The sequence below is a fragment of the Dipteris shenzhenensis genome, chromosome 17, assembly GCF_047967505.1.
Source record: "Dipteris shenzhenensis isolate YYH24624 ecotype China chromosome 17, Dip_SZ_1.0, whole genome shotgun sequence".
Taxonomy (NCBI): domain Eukaryota; kingdom Viridiplantae; phylum Streptophyta; class Polypodiopsida; order Gleicheniales; family Dipteridaceae; genus Dipteris; species Dipteris shenzhenensis.
Window position 1 is genome coordinate 2,613,049 of NC_141612.1, and position 20,617 is coordinate 2,633,665.

A 20,617-nucleotide genomic window follows, 5' to 3' on the forward strand; every position below is an offset into this window, starting at 1 on the left:
CAGAGGCAGAGGCAGAGGTAGAGGTAGAGGAGGTAGATCTGCAGGCCGTGGTAGAAATCAGAATATGCAGCAAACTCAAGAAAACCAGTCCTATGGAGGAGGACGTGGTAACTCTAGAGGCAGGGGAAGCCAAAGAGGCCGTGGTGGATGGCAAAGAGACTAAAATGCAAACAACAATGTTGAATGCTACTACTGTGGTAAAATGGGTCATATGGCTAAGGACTGCTACAAAAAGCAGAATGACATTATGAATGAAAAATTGCAACAAGACAACTATGCATCTTCTAGTAGACAGGGTAATGACAGAAATGAGCATCTGTTTATGGTGCAGCACATGACTAATTCTGTGACAAGTGCAGATGAAAGAAATGATGTGTGGTATGTTGACTCAGGTGCGTCAAACCACATGACAAGTCATGCAGAATGGATACAAGATGCAAGAAAAATGAAAAGACCAAGATTTGTGAAGACTGGTGATGATACTGCACATCCTATTGTACAGATTAGTAAAATTCCTTTGTCTATGCAGGATGGGAAAAAGAAATACCTGTCTGATGTATTTCATGTCCCGAATATCACCAAGAACCTGATTTCTGTTGGTCAAATGGTTGAGCAGGGATTGCAGGTCATATTTAATCCTCATGGATGCTTTGTTGAGGATATGAAAAATAACGGTCGCTTGATAGCAAAAGGAAAGAAGGACAGGATGTTTACATTGGATGCAGAGATGCCTGAATTGAGTGCAGCAATGTTTGCACATGGGACTAGTGTTGTTGCAGATATTGATATCTGGCATAAACGCATTGGTCATGTTAATGTACAGCGACTTAAATCAATGCAGACCCAAAATATTGTTGCAGGATTGCCTAAATTCAAGGTTGCAGAAATACATAAGGTATGTGAAGCCTATCAATTTGAAGAACAGGCAAGGAAACCATTTCCTAGGCATGTTCAAGAGAGTAAAAAGCCATTGGAATTAATCCACTCTGATGTGTGGACTACTAAAGCTGCATCTATTGGAGGCTGTCACTATTTTGTCACTTTTATTGATGACTTCAGCAGAAAAGTTTGGGTGTATTTTATAAAAAAGAAAAGTGAAGTGTTTGGGCACTTCAAAGCTTTTAAAGCTACGGTTGAAAAAGAAACAGGCCTGCAAATAAAATGCCTAAGGTCAGATGGAGGGGAAGAATACCTCTCAAATGAGTTTGCAAGGTTCCTACAGGAGCATGACATAAAGCAGCAATATTCATGCAGTCATACCCCACAGCAAAATGGACTTGCACAAAGAAAAAACAGGCATATTAGAGAGGTATCTCGGGCCATGCTAAATGAAAAAGATCTATCAGATTATTATTGGACTGAAGCAGTTGCTACAGTGGTTTACATAATGAACAGGACTCCCACTGCAGCAATACATGACATGAAGCCAGAGGAGATGTATACTCGTAGAAAATCAAACATTCCTCATTTGAAAATTTTTTGTTGCATTGCCTATGTTCATGTGCCAGATGAGTTGAGGTCCAAGGTGAATCCAAAAGCTGAGAAGTGCGTCTTTATTGGTTATTCTCTGTAGCAGAAAGGGTATAGATGCTATAACCCTTCTACTCGTAAGTTCACAGTGAGCAGAGATGTTTTTGATGAGATGAGCAGCTGATATAAACCAGTAAATGTGATAATTGATATAGATGCACAAAATAGTAATGCTGCACAAAATTCACAGCAGCAATCACAAAACATCAGTGGACCTGCAGTGTCCTCTAGCAGTGATTCACATACTTCGCCATGGACAGGCAGATTGAGATCAGAAGAATCTACTCAAAGCAATGCAGATAGTGGTACGCAGGTATCACGAAAAGGAAAAGAGAAGGTAGATCAGCCCATGTTTGATGTGAATTCAAGTCACTCTTATGTGGATGGTGAATCCAGTGGCTCAGAACAGAGCATTAATGTTGAGTTGGGTATTCCTTCTATTGTCACACATAGAGTAAGGAAGACCAAGGATGTTTTTAAAGCACCTGGAAGTGAGCCTATTTTGCGCAGATCTACCAGAGCTAGGTATCCTGTGGATAGACTGAAATATGACGGATTTACAGCCATTCACTATGCCTATATGGTCAAAGTGATACAGGAACCAGAACCCACTTCTTTTGAGCAAGCCATGAAAAATGAAAAACGGGAGAAAGCCATGGATGAAGAAATGGATGCCTTGGAAGAAAATGCTACATGAGAATTAGTGCCTTTGCCTAAAGACAAGAATGCAATTAGGTGTAAGTGGATTTATAAGATCAAGCACAATGCAGATGGTTCTGTGAACAGATACAAGGCAAGATTAGTTGTCAAGGAGTATGCACAGACATATGAAAAAACATTCAGTCCGGTTGCAAGGATAGCAACTGTGAGAGTAGTCATTGCTATGGCTGCATCAAAGGGATGGTCTTTACATCAAATGGATGTAAAGAATGCCTTCTTGCATGGTGATTTGCAAGAAGAGGTCTTTATGGAGCAGCCACCAGATTATGTTCATGCTCTTCATCCTGAGTTTGTTTGCAGGTTGAAGAAAGCCTTGTATGGCTTGAAGCAAGCACCTAGAGCATGGCCTGACAAGATAGGACAATATCTTGTCACTATTGGCTTTCAGATTTCCAAGGCAGATTTCTCACTCTATGTGAGAAAAACAGAGAAAGGTATTATGCTGCTTGTCATTTATGTTGATGATTTGATCATCACAGGTGATAGTGATGAAGATATCCTTCATGTGAAAATGCTATTGAGGCAGAAGTTTGAGATGAAGGATTTAGGAGAGCTACGTTATTTCTTGGGCATTGAGGTGATTAGATCACAAGTGGGATACAGCTCTTGCAGAGGCAGTATGGATTGGACATGTTGTCCAAATATGGGATGACAGGCTGTAAGCCTATTTCAGTTCCTTTGGAGCAGAATATGAAGCTAAGCACAGATGCAGGTGAGCTTTTGGAAGACCCTACTATGTACAAATGCATAGTAGGAAGTTTGATTTATATGACTATTACCAGGCCAGATCTAAGCTATGCTGTTGGATTGATAAGTCAGTTTATGAAGGCTCTAAGGAAATCGCATTTGGATGCAGCTAGACGCATACTCAGGTATGTGAAGTCCACATTGCAGTATGGACTACTTTATGAGACTGGGGTTCAGATACAGTTGCATGGATACACTGATGCTGATTAGGCTGGTAGTATTTTTGATAGACGATCTACCAATGGATATGTGTTTTCTTTTGAGAGTGCTGCAGTCACCTGGAGCAACAAGAAACAGCCTACAATTGCCTTGTCGAGCACAGAGGCTGAGTACAAGGGTGCAACAATGGCTGCATGTGAGGTAGCTTGATTACATAAGCTACTTTATGATATGCATCAGTCTACAGATGGACCAGTTGTCATTTATTGTGACAACATCAGCAGTATACACTTGACAAATAACCCAGTCTATCATGCTAGAACAAAGCACATTGAGGTGCATTATCACTATGTGCGGGAGAAGGTTTTACTAGGTCTTATTGATCTAGTTTATGTCAGCACAGAGAATCAGGTAGCTGACATATTCACGAAGGCATTGGGCGCAGAGAAGCTGCGCAAATTCAGAGACCTGCTTGGTGTGCAGGAATTGGGATTGAGCTTGAGGGAGAGTGTTGAGATATCGAGCTCCACTCGCGATATGCCAGGATGACCGTTGTGCATTTATGTCACCAACTTGTTAGCTACAGATGCGGTTGGTACACCACCCACGAATAATAGCTGGATGACAACTATCCTTATCTACTCTAGTTCATGGCTCAGTTAGTATGCCACCTTAGTTAGTTGAGTTTGGTTTGAGACCCACATATAGGGTTCTTCTATTTCTTTGTACTCGAGTTCTTTTGGCTTTCACAACTAAGAAGAGGAAAACTGTTTTCATTCTTCACCCTTGTATGTATTCCCCCATTGTGTATGTGAGAAAGCCGCAAGTGAGACTCCTTCCCTCTCTCCCACTATCTTCACACCGTTATAGTTGAGGCTATCCTTATGCCAGATGATAGACTGCCTCAAGGGCGACATCTGATTGTAAACAATAGCTATTTGCAGCATGTTACTTTCAAGGCAATGGTTACTGATGCCTATCAATCTCTATCTTCTCAGAGCCACTTTGATACTGATAATGCATGGGATTCTTTTGTTTCCAAAATGCAAGTTGTAATTAGAGGTTATGGCAAGTCTTACATGAAGACTATAAGGGAAACTGTTGCTCACGCTAAATTGACTTGCCAAGACCTCACTGAACTCGGTCAATTTCATCCTTTGTTCTTGCATGAGCAAACAACACTATGCCAAGCTAAACATTGTCTCCGAATCAATGATCACAAGAAACTTGCCAAATGGGAGACCAGAGCAAGACAAAGAGCTTAATAGATAAAGGCTGTTCTTCCAAACAATTTTTTAGAAGCTTGCATCAGAAGAGATTAAACACAAACATTTGTAGGGTGCTTATGCCTGATGGATCATGGACTACATCCATGGTCACAGCTTGCTTCTGTTTGTGTACATCATTTCTCTCAACAGTTTGGTTATGCAGATCCTCCTTCGCAACAGGTTTTATCTGCAAGAAATGTGCTTTTACAGTATGTTTCTCCTATTATCTCCGCTACTCAGGCTTTGGAATTGGAGGAACCTTTTACTGAAAGAAAATTGTCAGATGCAATTAAATCCTGAAGTAGATGGAAATCTCTAGGATGGGATGGTCTTACAGTTGAGTTTTTTTTTTATGTTGGCCTCTTTTCAAGCATACTTTGCTGCATATGGTGAATTCTGCTTGGCAAAATCAAAAAATGCCAGACACATGAAAGAGAGGTCTTGTTAAACTCCTTCCAAAAAAGCAAATCTGTGAATCTTTGGCTGATTGGAGACCTATCACGCTCATGCCAATTATTTACAAATTTACCAAAATGATTGTTGATCGAATAAAAGGCTCCCAAAAAAAAAATGTGTGTGTGTGTGTGTGTGTGTGTGTGTGTGTGTGTGTGTGTAATGGATAATGGATAATGTGCTTAAGTAATTTTAATTGCCACTACATCAAACCATTCAAATGTGAATGCATGCAGGAAAGTGTGTGGGGATGGATAATGTGAATGTAATGGATAATGGATATGTAGTTGAAACTTCTAATTGGCACTACATCAGACCATTCAAATGTGAGTTACCTCTCTCATTCTCTTGCCTCAACCCCATTGAGCAGAAATCTCCAATTCTACAATTGTTATTCACATCCCCACCCCATACAAGAAGACGTATCAGAGGCAAAACCGACCCATTACCGTACCCTAGGAACGGATTCTTCAGTTACAGTAAAAGATTTGAGAGCTTAAGTTACGTTTGGTAGCTATGGAATCACGATAGATCTGGAAGGGCCCGGGAAGCAAGGAGTGATAGATGAGGTGATACAAACATGTAAGACATGTCCTTCTTTCCCTCTGTTTGTTTCTACAGTCAAGGATATGTTTAATCCAGAAGTGCAATGCATAAAGACAGAGGTTACAGGAGAGGTGGATATGAAGGTCAACACAGAGATTAAGGAACATGAGGTCAGGCATGACGATGCACTTAAAATCAGGATCGTGGGGCTAGATAATGGCTGGTACAAGGAGAAAGACTCGTTTTCTGAGACCTTTGCACAGATTTAAGGCAGCAGCCCCAAGTGTTAAATGGCCAGAAGATGACAAAGATGAAGCAGATAATGTAAGGCGCACCCGTCAAGCTGGGACCCACGCTGTACTTACTCTTAGCACATGGGCTGCAAGACTTAACATTCTTCGCTAGTCAAATAACCGAAAAGGACAAAAGGATGGATAGCCCAGGAGCTCACTCAAGCACAACTGAGTCAAAAGGCAAGTGAGTTGGCCAAGGTCCGAGCAGCCAGGCAGGCCAGCAAATGGACAGTAGGAGGACATGGCTCTCATCAAGCAGTTTAAATCAAAACCAAAAGACCTCAGGCTTAATCTGATGTATGGACATTTATTGTCTCACTTTCAGACTACAATGAAGGTACCTTATAATAACTCAGGGTCACTTTATGCACTCCTTGGGAGCTGCTCTTGAATGGATGTATTACCTGGTTTTTTGCTCTCCCATAGACCTGTTGGTCCCCCATGGACATTAATAGACTTTCAATCTTTCGATTTATTTTAGCTAGAAAACCATTGCTTATTGGTTGTCGCATGGCCTGTGTATCACATGTTCTTGGATTTATCGGTCCTTAGGTATGGGTAGTGTGGATAATGACGAGATCAAATACAAGCAATGTTTGATAATAAAAGAGCAACATCATGTGGATAATGACGAGATCAAATACAAGCAATGTTTGATAATAAAAGAGCAACATCAAGCTATTGTTTCACATTAGGCAAAAAATTTGTTGCGTGGTGCAATAAGAAGCAACCAACATATACTTCATCTTCCATGGAGTCTGAATACATGGCATTTTGTACTACATGTCAATAATACCTAGTTATTACATTTGTTCGATATATACCATGAGACGATCCCAAAATCATTTCATGTTCAATCAAAATACACTAACGTTATTTGGAAACAAAACCCCAACCAAAAAATTTGGCACATACATACAAGTAATAAGAATCAAGAACGATCAAATAGATTTTTAAAATGGAGCCATCTATCAACTTATGCAGTATAGTATATATATGCATGAAGATTATTATTCAAGGCTTTGCCATGTGATCAATAGATAAGATGCAAACAATTGCATGCAACGTATGGCATTAATGACCCCAAAAAATGGAAGACAAACGTGTACCTCTCGGCAATGGTAATTTGGACCTGGTAATTGAGTCACCATAAACGATGCAATTCTTAGACATTGTGAAACCTAACACCCCACAAACAAGAAAATAGTTATATGAGTTGTATGAGAATAAATAAGCTACACCACTATTGAAGAGTAAAGTCAGCAGGAACTCACCACCAAAAATGCCAAACATCTATGCCACAACAATACAGTGTAAACTCGTTTTACATGGAATAGAAAAGGATGAAATGTCCACTGTCATGACACAATCAAACATCAGTTGATACAAACTAAACCCGATGACTATCATGGCACAAACCACTTAATAAAGTATTGACCTTCATTGATTGATGCCGAAGCATGGCTTACAAAGGAAGCAGCCACCTTATGTGTACCTAATACTATCTTGCATGCTTTTACACACAACCGTTGAGCAAGAGAAACGTGGGGCTAGAGTTTAGAGAGATTTATAAAGGCAAGCAAAATAATTTCACTCCTCAAACGACAAGTATACCACTCACTTTCTAACTCAAATACTTTGTGCACACAAATTAACAAAGTACTCGCTTCTAACTCCACTCTTAAACAATAATTTTGTATTGATATTGACAAATTACAAGTATGTAGCAAATTGCAATTACAAGAATGGGCCTAGCAAGAACTTACCAAGACAAATGAACAAAACACAAACGTGAAGAGCATTTCACTAATGTAGGCTTTCTTTGGTCCGAGCTCCTGGAACAATTTGATAAAAAACTCATCACATTAAATGGTTTAGTCTAGAACCTATGATGTTAACAAAAACTTTCACTCTAGCCATTGCCATGAAAAGAGTGTAAACACCAAATAGCATTGAATTTAAAGAATAACATGACTTTCAAAAGGTACGACTTTCCAACTATGTATTTTGCCCAAACATAACAAAACACAACTTTCCATTCAAATATTTTGCATGTTACCTATAACCTAGTGAAATATATTGTATCATTTCATGCAAAGGAAAGCATTGGGTCAAGACTTAAGATGAAATGTATGAGCTTGAGCATACCAAGGGAGAGGAGAACATGTCGGGATTTAGCAATCACGTCCCCACCTGTGAAGCCCCAAATGAGGACATGGGGACGATAACGTGTAAGCAAGAAAGGGCATCAGAGAGAATCTACCCATGCTAGACCGAGAGAGAAATTCAGTCAGCAAAGGGCTGCCACATGGGCATCAAGTGGAGGTAGCCATTCTGCCCCACCTCTTGGGCTATTTCCCAGCCCTAATCCTAGGGCCTATCATAGCCTCACATGCTAACCATAGTCCTAGCCATACACTTAGTAGAATCTGTTCATCATGAGGTTGCAAGATAATGATGTTGTGCATGAAGGTGGACCTGTCCAGTTGCCAGTGCTTGTGTTGAATACATTGCCAAAGAGCTTTAGATCGTTTGTGACCAGCATTACCACTTCGGAGAGATCAAGACCCGTTCACTTTTGAGGAGTTGAGGGCCATGTTAGTGCAAGAGGAGGCCAAGGCAAAGATTTGCAATGGAGAAATCAGCAAGGACAAAGCATTTATTGCATAGAGCAACAATCAGGCTCTAGTGAAGGCAAGACAAACAAAAAGATGGAGGAGTCCAAGCATGAGTCAAAGTCAAACTCGTCAACAGTCAAAAGCATCAACGAACATGAAAATAGATGTTAGAAAAAACAAAGCTTTTCTTGGTGAAACTCCGAGCGTTGTCAAGATCAGGTATGCACATCTGCATGAAACTGTCTTAGTTTCTGACATTGAAGATGGTCCAATGAGCTAGAGATACCAAGAACCTTTGTGAGGTGGAGGACAGCATCGGTTGTTCAGACTGTTGTGTTGAGAGCAAGGCACTAAGGCAAACAAGCGGATAACTGGATCCAATGGTATGTATATTGTCCGTGCATTCACTCGAACTCCCGTAGCTTGTTTTGGGCATAACGTTTGCCTTGTTTTTCTTAGTAGTGAGGATATGGAGGGTGAAAGCCTTGTTGGAAAGGTCACTTCCCCATCTGTAAGCCCCATATGAGAGCATTTGGGGGGGGGGGGAACCTAAGGGGGGGGGGGGGGGGGAACCTAAGTCTTGAGAGACTGACACATGGACAAGGTAATGTCTGCCATGTGGGTAGGAATCGAAGAATGAAGAAAAGAGAGGTACCTGGAGGAGCCATGGGAGGGCTGCAACAAATGGAGCTCATGGACGGAAAGTCGGCTATGGCTGCTCAGCTTGGATCAGGCCTGGCAGATACATATTTGGAACAGCACCAGATGGCAGGGTATTCCCAAGAGATAGGCACCTGTGTGGCAAGCCAGGTGGCGCAGTTCGTGGGCAGGAAAGCGACCCGCAGCAGGCCCTGGATATGGCGCAGCATGGCAGGTCAGAGAGAGCCTGCAGAGGGCTGCAAAAGGCAGGGGCAGTAGGCAGGCAAAAAGGCCTGCAAGAGGCTCCTACAATGGCAGAAGCAACAGACCAAAAAGGGCTTGGCAAAAGCCCTTTTATAGGGCTGGTTGGACCAGCCAACCTAGTCGGCTTTTACAAACGGTCGGTTCTAGTCAGCAGCCCTTGGGGGCTATGAAAGGAGAGGCCCCATGCCTCATTTCATCATCCAGCAGCCAGCACACTTGGGAGCAGCATGTCACATGCACCCCTGCACTCGAGTGCAAAGTGACACACTGGCTACATCAACAAGTGCGTAATAGTTCCCTAATAGGAAATTTTGTCGTATGATGTGAGCCCTTGTCCAGGGACAGTCAGGCACAAGCTACGTAAGTCAGTCTCTCAGCCTTAGGTCAAGTCGGAAGATCAGTCCTTGTTCACTAGTACCCACTGGAGAACCACAGGGTAGTGTTTCCGTCTTAGGTTTACGGATAGGTTTAGGTCCAGCTTAGGATAGGAGCCCTTCTGGGCCCCCTCAGGGCTGGAACAAGTGAAGAGAATGGCAGGGGAAGGGCTGCTTTTATAGGCTACCCTGCACCCCTCCCTAGGCTGTCATTTATGGGGCCTAGGGCTGCCATAAATGACAGCCTAGGGTAGTGTTTCCGTCTTAGGTTTACGGATAGGTTTAGGTCCAGCTTAGAATAGGAGCCCTTCTGGGCCCCCTCAGGGCTGGAACAAGTGAAGAGAATGGCAGGGGAAGGGCTGCTTTTATAGGCTTCCCTGCACCCCTCCCTAGGCTGTCATTTATGGGGCCTAGGGCTGCCATTTATGGGGGCTAGAGCTGCCATTTATGGGGCCTAGGGACCAGCCAACCAGCCCCAAAATCCCTATAAATAGGGGGCCTCCAGGCCCTGTTTCCTCATTCAGTTCTCCCAGCATTTCAGCCTCCTACAGCTCCTCCTCAGCCCCCTCTGAACGACACTCACCCCCGGTGGCCCTGTGACCAGCCTCAGCCTTTGGCATCAGTTCAGCCCTCTCGGAAGGTGTTCACGCAGCACATCAAATGGGGAGTCGGGACAGCAAACGGAGTAAGGTTTGGGGTTTGTTTCAGCAGCTCTTTTCAGTTCTCTCTTACAGTTTTACACAGCTCATTCTCAGCTCTTTCTTTCAGTCATCTCTCAGCTCTCTTATAGGATCTATCACTCCTGGCTTTCACTCTCTCACACACGCAATAACCCTGCATTCCAGTGGACAGCACAAGCCTCTCCCTTGCCTTGTAGAAGCGTCCTACATCGTCAGTGTGGACAGCATCAAGGTCTCAGTATTGGTCGGTGTTGCCTCTCAGGTCTTTGGGTTTGCTCTACGTGTGCACGGTGAGCTCTTCAGAAGCGTTTTTCGTACTCTCTCGAAGAGTGTTCTTTGTATTTCTCAATTCTCCAAGTATAAAGCAAAATCTCCCCTGATCGGGGGGGTGGGGGGTTCCCTCAATGGGTACAAGGACCCAATCAGTTGTCGACTCTACTCTCTCTATCTACCCTCATCTCCTTCTCTCTCTATGGTGTACAAAGCTAATTCCTCGCTAAAGGTTTAAAGAAGGTCTTGCTGTCAATTACACGATCAAATTACCGTTGCATGTTGCACAGCAGCAGCAGCAGCAGACACTCCCTCAAGCCTACATTCAGGAGGTAGAGGAGAACAAGAAGAGCTGCAAACTGAGCTCACAGAGGGCTGGGATTTTTTGGCTTTCTTCCAGGGCAGCAAGAAGCTGAGATCTAGACAGAATGTCTACGTACGCTCGAGGTGGAGCACACAGGTTCGAGTCTAGAGATAACCAGCAGATAGGAGAAGGACCTTGTGGTAAGATCAGAGGACCACACCATTGGTGGAACTCTAGATCTCTCTCTTTTGTATTGTGTCCATAGCTTTGGACGAAAATATATTATTTTGGTGGTTTCTCTATCTGGCTGGTTCATTGTCTATTGATGAGTCTACACACCTATGCTATTGAGAAGAATCCACACTTTTCGAAAATGCAAATGTATGCAATGCATGCAGAATTTGAATGCCGATTGGCCCTCCAATGGGGAAGAGCGCCCTCGTGAGAGTACTTGTTTCTATTTCGACCTACATGCAAGGTGGGAGAGAGATGATGGATGGATGCAATGTGGTAGAGAGAAAGCTACGTGAGATTCCCAATGAAAGGGTGATACCCTTTCATTAATGTCCCTTGAGATCACTCAAGTTCCATCTTCCCATTTACACCTACCCTTATCCTATGACCCATGTATCTACCATTCAATGCACCTTAATGCACCCTTCCCTTCCTATTGCCCCTAGGACCTAGACACGTGTGTGCACATTTTTATTAATAGAATAAGTATCACATGTCGAAATTCGATGCCGTCTGAAGCAGTGGCTCCAGCTCGACTAGTCCTATCTACTTAGATGATCCACCACCATAACAAATCGGTCAGTGTCCATCATAAATACAAATACATGTTACACCATTGGCGTATAACATAATAATAATGTTTTAATGTCTACTAATCACATATTAGTGATTTCTCTTGTCATGACACTCCCTCTTGCTTGAATGGGCAGAAGTCCTCTTCTGGATCCTCTCTTGTCTCTTTCTCTTGCGTACGCTGCTCTTTTACTTCTGCATTTGCATCTCCTCTTCATAATCTGCAAATAATCTTCTCTTGGTAGTACACGATCTCTTCTGAATCCGAACTTAAATCTCATCTTCAAGTTCTAGTTCCTCTTGATGCTGAATATTCAAAATGCAGAAGTACCACTGCAGTGCCTCTTTAGTATCTCTTCATGCTCAGAATCCTCTTATGAATACTTAGCTGCTGAAATCTCTTTACAATAACCTGCTCAATAAGATTAAACACATTCTCAACAAATTGGTCAGTATTAAAACGATTCTCTCACCCAAATGTTTTCATTGAACTAGGTAGACCTTGGCTATGGATGATTTTGCGATGAAGAGCTACTTAGTCTATAGAAACTATAGACCTTCAATCTCTTTTACCAACTCTTCTATTTCAGCCCTATTTATCTTATCAGACGCTCTACACGGAGGAGAAAAAATATTTATTCTCTGTCCATACTCTACAATGAATATGCCTACTCTCTATTCAGTTCACACATCCATACATGAGTGTTGACTGAATGGATAGCATTTACTCTTGGTTCTATGTTCATCGTAGAGACTTGGGATGAGGAGGTAGAAGCCTCACCCTCCTACTTGGATGATTTGCCTTTCCCTTTTACAGAATTGGTTTTGACAATTTTGGCTAATAGAGTAGGACATTTATGCCATGGATGCCCTGGCTTATGTTTCTTACATCCGAAACATTTTTCCTCCTTAATTAGCTTTTTCTTCTCATCGTCAGTCATGGAAGGAAATAGTATCCATCCAGGACGTGATTGGCTGTTAACATTTTGTACAATAGCTTTCTCATTTCCTTTGTTGAAGGGTTTACGCGGATTCAATTTCCTCTCGGCTATTTCAGCCAGCTTAGTGAGGTCCTTAAGCGTGGTCGGGTTAAACATTTCAACCTCGTACCTTACTTTTGGGCTTAAGGCTGCTAAATACTTCTTTCTCCTATCTTCCTCACTCTTTTCGAGTAACTCTGGAGAGAGTTTCCAAAATGTGGATGTAAAATCTGCTTTACTCTCATTATCGAACTGCCTAAACCTCTCCCAACGAGAGGTTAGGTTCTCTTCATGCCTCAGTGGCATGAAAGTGGCTTTCAGTTGCTCCACTAACTTAGCGCATTCATGAATAGGCTCTTTTCTTGTTTGTGACAAGGACCACCACATTAGAGCATCCTTCTACAGATGCAATGTGGCAAGAGCAAGCTTCTCTTGCTCAGTCTTGTCTTAATGGGCAAAGTATAGCTCAAAATGACGAATCCAATTGAGGATTTTGTCAGCCTCCCTTGCCCCATCATATTTTGGGAACTCAATTCTCTCTCGCGGTTGGAACTTGGACCTCTTAGAAGGGGTACTCAACTCTTCATCCCCGAAGTTTAAAGTCCTCTTAGTCCCTAATCTTGTCATAATGGACTGCTCAATCATATTGCTAAGCTGGAAAATCAGCTTATCAACAGGAGTCTCCTCTCTTCCTCTTGCACTTGGATTATAATCCATGTGTACTGGGCTTTGAGTTGAAGGCGTGAGCTCATCACCTTGTTCTTGGCTGGTCTCATTTCTTCTTTCATTACGAAAGGAGAACTCCCTATCAAGAGGTTCTTGAAGGAGAGACTCTTGTAAATCTATTGGTGGGTTATCATGCTCAAGATGTGTATAACTCTCACCTAATCCATCCTCTTCAAGAGGGGGTGAAGGTGTTCTTTCTCTCTCTCCTTGGGGTAATGGAGGAAAAGGAATAAGTTCATTGTTATATGTCCCTTCCCTTTCCATTCTTTCCTATTTCTGCTGTAAACTGGTACGCTCCGTTTGGGCTACTTGTTTTGAATGGATTGGAGCTCTAGATACCGTTATAGGGGCTACTTGATGGGTGGATCACCCCCTTAAAATCTTATTCCAATCCGACTTTCCGTTGGGAAGAACGGGGGATCCCTTTTTCTCACGGTTTAAGGCTTTTAAGGGCACATTCACATTTGGGGGGGGGGGGGGCAATTCACCTCGTGAGGACACCCCGTTCACCGTTCAAGTCCAAAAATTTCCAAAAAAAATCCCTTGTCTCAGAACCTCGGAGATCGGTCGGTCGTGATCCTCTTCCGCAACTTCTCTTGCGACTTCCGTCGTCCGCAACTGTCGCCCTCTTTTCGTCCCACTCGTGGATCGTCACCGCTCTAATACCAAATGAGAAGAATCCACACTTTTCGAAAATGCAAATGTGTACAATGCATGCAGAATTTGAATGCCGATTGGCCCTCCAATGGGGAAGAGCGCCCTCGTGAGAGTACTTGTTTCTATTTCGACCTACATGCAAGGTGGAAGAGAGATGACAGATGAATGCAATGTGGTAGAGAGAATGCTACGTGAGATTCCCAATGAAAGGGTGATACCCTTTCATTAATGTCCCTTGAGATCACTCAAGTTCCATCTTCCCATTTACACCTACCCTTATCCTATGACCCATGCATCTACCATTCAATGCACCTTAATGCACCCTTCCCTTCCTATTGCCCCTAGGACCTAGACACGTGTGTGCACATTTTTATTAATAGAATAAGTATCACATGTCCAAATTTGATGCCATCTGAAGCAGTGGCTCCAGCTCGACTAGTCCTATCTACTCAGATGATCCACCGCCATGACAAATCGGTCGGTGTCCATCATAAATACAAATACATGTTACACCATTGGCGTATAACATAATAATAATGTTTTAATGTCTACTAATCACAGATTAGTGATTTCTCTTGTCATGACAGCTATGCACATAAGTTTAAGAAGTTTATGATTCCACACCCCACACCACACTGTGTGAGCTCCTGGGCAATTCTATCAGTCTTCTGATGTGCGTACCCTCTGTTGGGTCTTCCTAGCAAACAAAGAGGAAAGTCTTATTGTAGAGGCTATTAGTGCCTGCTACATAAAATATATCAATGGCTTCAAGGAGTGTGAGTGCTAACATGGAGAGTTGTCTCAAAGGCTTCTTCAAAGCTCAATTGCACGATGATGGAAGCAAAAACAAGTGAACCTATTGAAGTCTTTAGACGGGAACATCATCGGATGAAGAGGCTCTACCGTTATTAGAGGATTACACATGTGCGAGCTTACTTGGAGCTTAGAGGGTGATCCAAGATTTCTAAGAGTGCACTTCCTGATGGGGATCTATGTGGAGCAGCTACAGGAATCCCTTTTCTCAAATGTGTTTCTTGATTGTAGATGGTGTCAGAATGACGACAAGTTGAAAGACCTCGCCGCATCGGGGGCACGGTGCTTGGATGGAACCGCGTTGTCACTGGCTTATGACGGGGACAGCTGGATTATCATACCTGAAGGAGGTACCTGTAGTGCTCAAGGTTGTTGGCATGTTGGTGATCAAGGAGAGGGGTGCCATGGATGGTTGGTACCACTCAAAAGGTACCTAGCTTCCAAGATGGCTTACCTGAGCAAAGAGGAAAAGGAGTTGCAAGCTGAAGACTGAAGATCAAGGATGCATTGGACTAATTCCTAAGAGTATCTCCATGGAAGCTGATGGAGAATCTACATCGACGAGTGAATATAGGCCCCCCGTCACCTCCCCACCTGTGATCCCCACGTGAGAAGGACATGGGGGAGGATGACCTATAGCAGAAGGAAGATGAAAGAGGAGCCATGGGGGCTGGGCTGAGAGAGGAATGCAGTAAGCAGAGGGCCACCGCATATGTCGGCAACCACATGGGCAGCAAGTAATGACTATGGCTGCTAGTATGGCCAACATATAAGGCTGCAACAGCCCTCAATTAGGACTGGGAAATAGCCCAGGATATGGGGCAGATTGGCTGGGATATAGCCCAGTAATAGGTACCTATGAAGGGCCAGATATAGGCTGGAATGGGCCAGTTAGGCCCTGCAGGTGGTTGGCAGAATGAACTGCCTGTCGGCAGTCTGCAGCAGATGTACAGGTTAGCAGTACAGTCAGGCTTGGCCTGGTCAGGACAGCAAGTACACAGACTATGTCTGCCAGATCTGTGGGTCCGGTCAGCCAGAACGGAGGAACATTTGACCTATATAAACGTCCCCATGGTGAGGTCTCGGAGATCCTTTAGGAGGACACTGAAGGTCAATGTTGGGCCACACATCTGAAGGAAGGTGAACAGCAGGACACATGTGAACCCTCTGTGTGGCGCAAGGTGGAGCAGCACCAAGCTATCCATGTGGTACACTAATATTCATCTAGATGTATGTGTCTACTTCAGTAACATGTGTGCACAAGATACAAAGAGACTCTGCGGCCACACTGCAATCATCTTGGAATCATCGATGCCTCAAAGTGTTGGAAGCATGGACCATCCCAAAAGATTTGTATGAGAGACAAATAATTTGGCAAGGGTCCTCATGCTCTTAACAATAAGGATCAAGGAAGGAGATTCCGTGCATGATTTAATTCATGAAATGAAGGTGGTCAAGGTTCAGCTGGGCGACATCTAGTCAAAAGGTGGACATGAACCATTTAAATTGGCCATAAATGCTTCCTAGAAGCTTCAGAGAGAAGATTAGTGGTATCACAATCACAGAGCAAACCAAGTCGTTCAAGTTCAAGCACTTGGGACTATTGCAATCCCAAGCTGGAAGACCAAGAGAAGATCTATAAAGGAGCTGGAGACGAGAAAGTCTTTTTGCTTTGGACAAGGGCAACACCAATAATAAAGGTGAGCCCCCGGCAAGGACCAGCCCAAGAAAAAGAATGATGGTGAAGATTCTTGAGGTTGACGACTCCTCTGGAAGGTGGGAGCAAAAGAAGAAATCCTCCTCGTGTATGATAATTGGAGAGGCTTTCCAAAGGTTGCACACTGGACCACCGAGGTTAGATAAGCATGCAGAGCAGCAACCATGTTTATGTTGGATATCGAGAGATGATCCCTGGAACCTACAGACTCAAATCTTTAGAGTCGAGGAATTGCTCAGTCGTAAAAGCAGAGAACATAGCAGTCATCACCAAAATAGATGAGGATGACGCTCGATATGCAGAAGGGAGGCATCAAGAGCAAGGAGATAGAGACTGCGGCAGCAGTTTTAAGTACACAGGGGCGATGCTACAGATGTAGTCACGGTCTGACTTGATATCATGGAGAGCAATTTCAAAATTCAGTGCCACATCATCAGAGAGTAAAACCAAGAGATGCAGGAGGTGCAGGTCTATCAACCCCACCTTTGACTTGTCTTGAGAGCTCTCAGCGGAAGCTGATGAAGCATCTCCTATCATTTTTGTGATCGATTCTACTTACCTTGCATAGCAACCATCCATTCTTCTTTTTCTAAAACCGCTTTGAAATTTGCAAGTTCTTGCAAATTTGAAACTTTTGCAATCAGTGCAAATTTTCTTCCAATCTTTCAGGCATTTTTTGTTTATCTTGCAGACCTGAAGGTAAATCACCTACTATGTTAGCTATCTTTCCAATCCTCAAAGTGCAAGGTTGTGCCTGAAATTTACCGACATACAATTCGCTGCATGCTTTGAATCTCTCCTCACAATCAGACTATTTCTTCACACAGATTTACAAGCAAGCTTACAAAGCATGAAAAACATAAATGAAAGCATAACTCACAGGAAGGAGCATAAAACCAATGTCTTGTAGCACCGGCCCTGGCCTATGTAAATAGTGAACTGCTCTGGCTGCCAAACCATGCAAATACTGCAACAGAAAACCAGGCGGTTCAGTCATAAGAACTGCATTGCTCCAAAACAGAGCTCAACATGCAAGATAATGCATAAACAAAACAGTTAGCTTTGAACGCATCTGAAGCTATATATTAAAATTGCCGACGTACTTTTCCAAGCTTGACAAAAACTAGAGAACCCACACGACCAACCTGGAAAACAATGCTAAACAATATAAATTTCCATCTTTCCTTGAGGAGGGGCCACTCCACAGAGTATTCCATGGTTATCTTCCTCCATAACTGCATTAGCAAGAGAAAAATCAAACTTTACGAATCCAAAATTATACTTTGTCCTGCCAAACAAACATCCAAACACCAAATAAGCACGATGAAAACCATATTTCCATGCAACACAGTATCTTTGTACATCTTTCCTTTAAGGGGTATCAAGCTGTATTCACAGGTGACGACGTGGTTTGCTACCTTGGCCTTCCCAGTCGACCAGATGCCCACGTTTCAACAAGCTTAGACAAACTTGGTTGCATGAGGCTATACACGTGATGACATGGCTCAATGCCTTGGATTTGACAAACTCAGTTGCATGAGGGTATCTAAGCATGAGATTGTGCAATGATTAAACAGGATATTCTACAACGGAGAACTTCTGAGGTTGATCATGGTCCTTGGCTCACTGATTATATTGTGGAAACCTGCTATATCAGTTTACGAAAGTGTCTTCCAAGTCATAGAGTGCCCATGCTGTCCTGTCGTCAAATAATCTGCCTTGATGATGCAGTCTCGTCACATTCTTAAAATAATATTGCCTCCATTGACATCATTAGCTCCATGATGGTTTGGGAAAGAGAAAGGTCAGCCTATTTGTAGGTCAATGGCTTCCATTTACCTACAAACAGCCTTCCCTTGTCACTTTCCCCACTCCAGCTTTCCAAGCAGTACTTCTACGTCTCGCTATTGAGGCCACGGTATCTGAACATCCATCCCTCTCATGCCTCATGCATGCTTTAGGGCAGTTCCAGGTTCCCTCCCAATGGCTCGATGGGCCCACAACAAGACCTACAATTCCTAGGAAACATGAATTTGCAAACATTCCAACCTTGGGAGATGAAGTCAGAGGAGCACTTCATTTTCAGACGCACAGCATATTATGAGCATCAACGATCTTTTGAAATTTCAAAACGACAATGATCTAGTATGTACCCATGGGTATGAAGTCAACCTCTCATGCCAAACACTCCACGAATCACACCTTTTTTATATTTGAGGTCTCCCATGACGAGCATGTTCTCTCTCTCTCTCTCTCTCTCTCTCTCTCTCTCTCTCTCTCGTATTCATCTTGGGTGTGGATGCCCACTTCCAGGCTCCACCCATCCAGCTCATTGTATCAGATTCTTTCAGTCTCATAGACCCTTCGTCTTTTGAAGACTTTTAATAAACTTTATTTCTTTCTCTCTGTCTCAAGAATTGGCTTGTGAGGGGATATAAGTTGTTCATATTTGCAACTGATGACATGGATTGCTGACCCTAGACTTCAGTTAGCCGGAAGCCCCCAACACTTCAATTAGCTTAAACACCCTAGAAGCCAGAGATTCAGCAGTTGATCTAACGCCCAAGGTATCAAGCAACGATATCCTTCATGCCTCACGAGTTCCAGGTTTTCTCCCAGGGGATCGATATTGAGATGGGCCTGCAGCAGATTTCTAGGAAGCATGGATTTGCAAACATTGCCAACTTCGGAGCTCAAGTCGGAGGATCACTTCATTTCAGACGTACGGCATACTCTGAGATAAATGGTCTAAGAGGCACGTTCTGAGAAGCGTCAAACATTTTTCAAATTTCCAAAACAAAGTAGTACTCGTGAGGGTGACGTTGGCCGCTCTTGCCAACATTTCACAGCTCTTTTTATATTTGAGGTTTCCTATGGTACTCTATCTATCTATCTATCTATCTATCTATAGATAGATAGATAGATAGATAGACAGACAGATAGATAGATAGATAGATAGATAGATAGAGAGAGAGAGAGGAGATCTCCCGTCAAAATAACTCAAGCACGCGGCATCGTTTTAACAGTACCTTCAACGTTCCCTATTTCAAGCGGCAAATCGAAGTACACAAAACCACAGACAACTGGGAGTAAGGCAGGCCCCGCCGAAAAGTCGGATTTTCCCATGCACGAATTTTATTATCAGTAAGCATTGACGAGTGCTGTTGCTCAATCAAGACGACATCAAAATGCTATAATGATAAGAGACCAAGATGCACCAAGCACATCACGTTTCATCCGTGTGGGAGCCGATCCTACAGTAACATTGAAATCCGCAAAAAGTTTGGGAACCAGAGAAAAGCGGCAAGGAGGGTCGTATGCGAGGAGGCACGTCGAGCTCTAATCAAATACAAAGCTATAGAACGGCAGAGGAAGCCCGACCCCCTTTTCAGCTATGATACAAGCATTCTAGCAGAGAAATTCATAGGCAGAGTAAGGCGGAGGCAATCGAATTCAAAGGCATAGTGTCTGTCCCTCTGGATGTCTCACCTTGGATGATTCGCGGGCGACGTACATTTCTAGCGGGGGAGAGAAGTGGGGATGGCAGGGGTGATCGATCAGGCCATGAAATGCGTTGACACAAGGGGAAGAGGAGGCGAGGGGGGACGGGGGATGGAGGGGCAAAGCTTGTAGGATGCAAAAGGGGGAGGCACCGGCCGTGGAAATGAAAAATGGAAGAAAATCTGTGTGAGAGAGAGAGAGAGAGAGAGAGAGACGAAGCCCTCCCGAGCTCCTTCTTCTTCTTCTTCTTCCTTTTCTTTTCGAAAGCCGCGTGGGGAAAAGCGCCCCTTTCCCCCTCTCCAGTCCCTTCACACCTTGCCCCACCCTCGGAATGACCCTCCCCCCAACCTTTCTCCTTCATAACGGCCGGCCCTCCGGCCTTTCCATTCCCGTCCACGTGTCCCCCCCCCTTTTCAAACCCCTCCACCCATTCAAAGTCCAAGTCTACTTTTCCCCCTTGATACGTTCTCCTTCATCCCACATGTCACTCACCCACACATGAGCACATGCACCTTTGACCACTCTTCCCCCTTTCCAACTCCATGATCCCA

General features: G+C 43.6%; 1 protein-coding gene across 3 annotated transcripts in view; it reads right to left on the reverse strand.

The window, feature by feature from the left end:
* ATIPCS3 (Inositol phosphorylceramide synthase 3) overlaps positions 1-20,289 on the reverse strand; it is a 28,588-nt gene extending 8,299 nt beyond the window's left edge. For 2 of the 3 annotated variants that reach the window (XM_087388069.1, XM_087388070.1), the window contains exons 1-6: positions 20,055-20,173; positions 17,711-17,800; positions 17,446-17,532; positions 7,483-7,551; positions 6,991-7,071; positions 6,826-6,897 (exon numbers count right to left, since the gene is read on the reverse strand). In XM_087388069.1, the coding sequence (XP_087244195.1) occupies positions 6,826-6,897; positions 6,991-7,071; positions 7,483-7,551; positions 17,446-17,532; positions 17,711-17,800; positions 20,055-20,081 (426 nt within the window). In that variant the 5' untranslated portion in view covers positions 20,082-20,173. Of the gene's footprint in view, positions 1-6,825; positions 6,898-6,990; positions 7,072-7,482; positions 7,552-17,445; positions 17,533-17,710; positions 17,801-20,054 lie in introns of all 3 variants that reach the window. The other variant, XM_087388071.1, reaches the window with a different exon arrangement.
* Between the last annotated feature and the right edge of the window lie 328 nt (positions 20,290-20,617).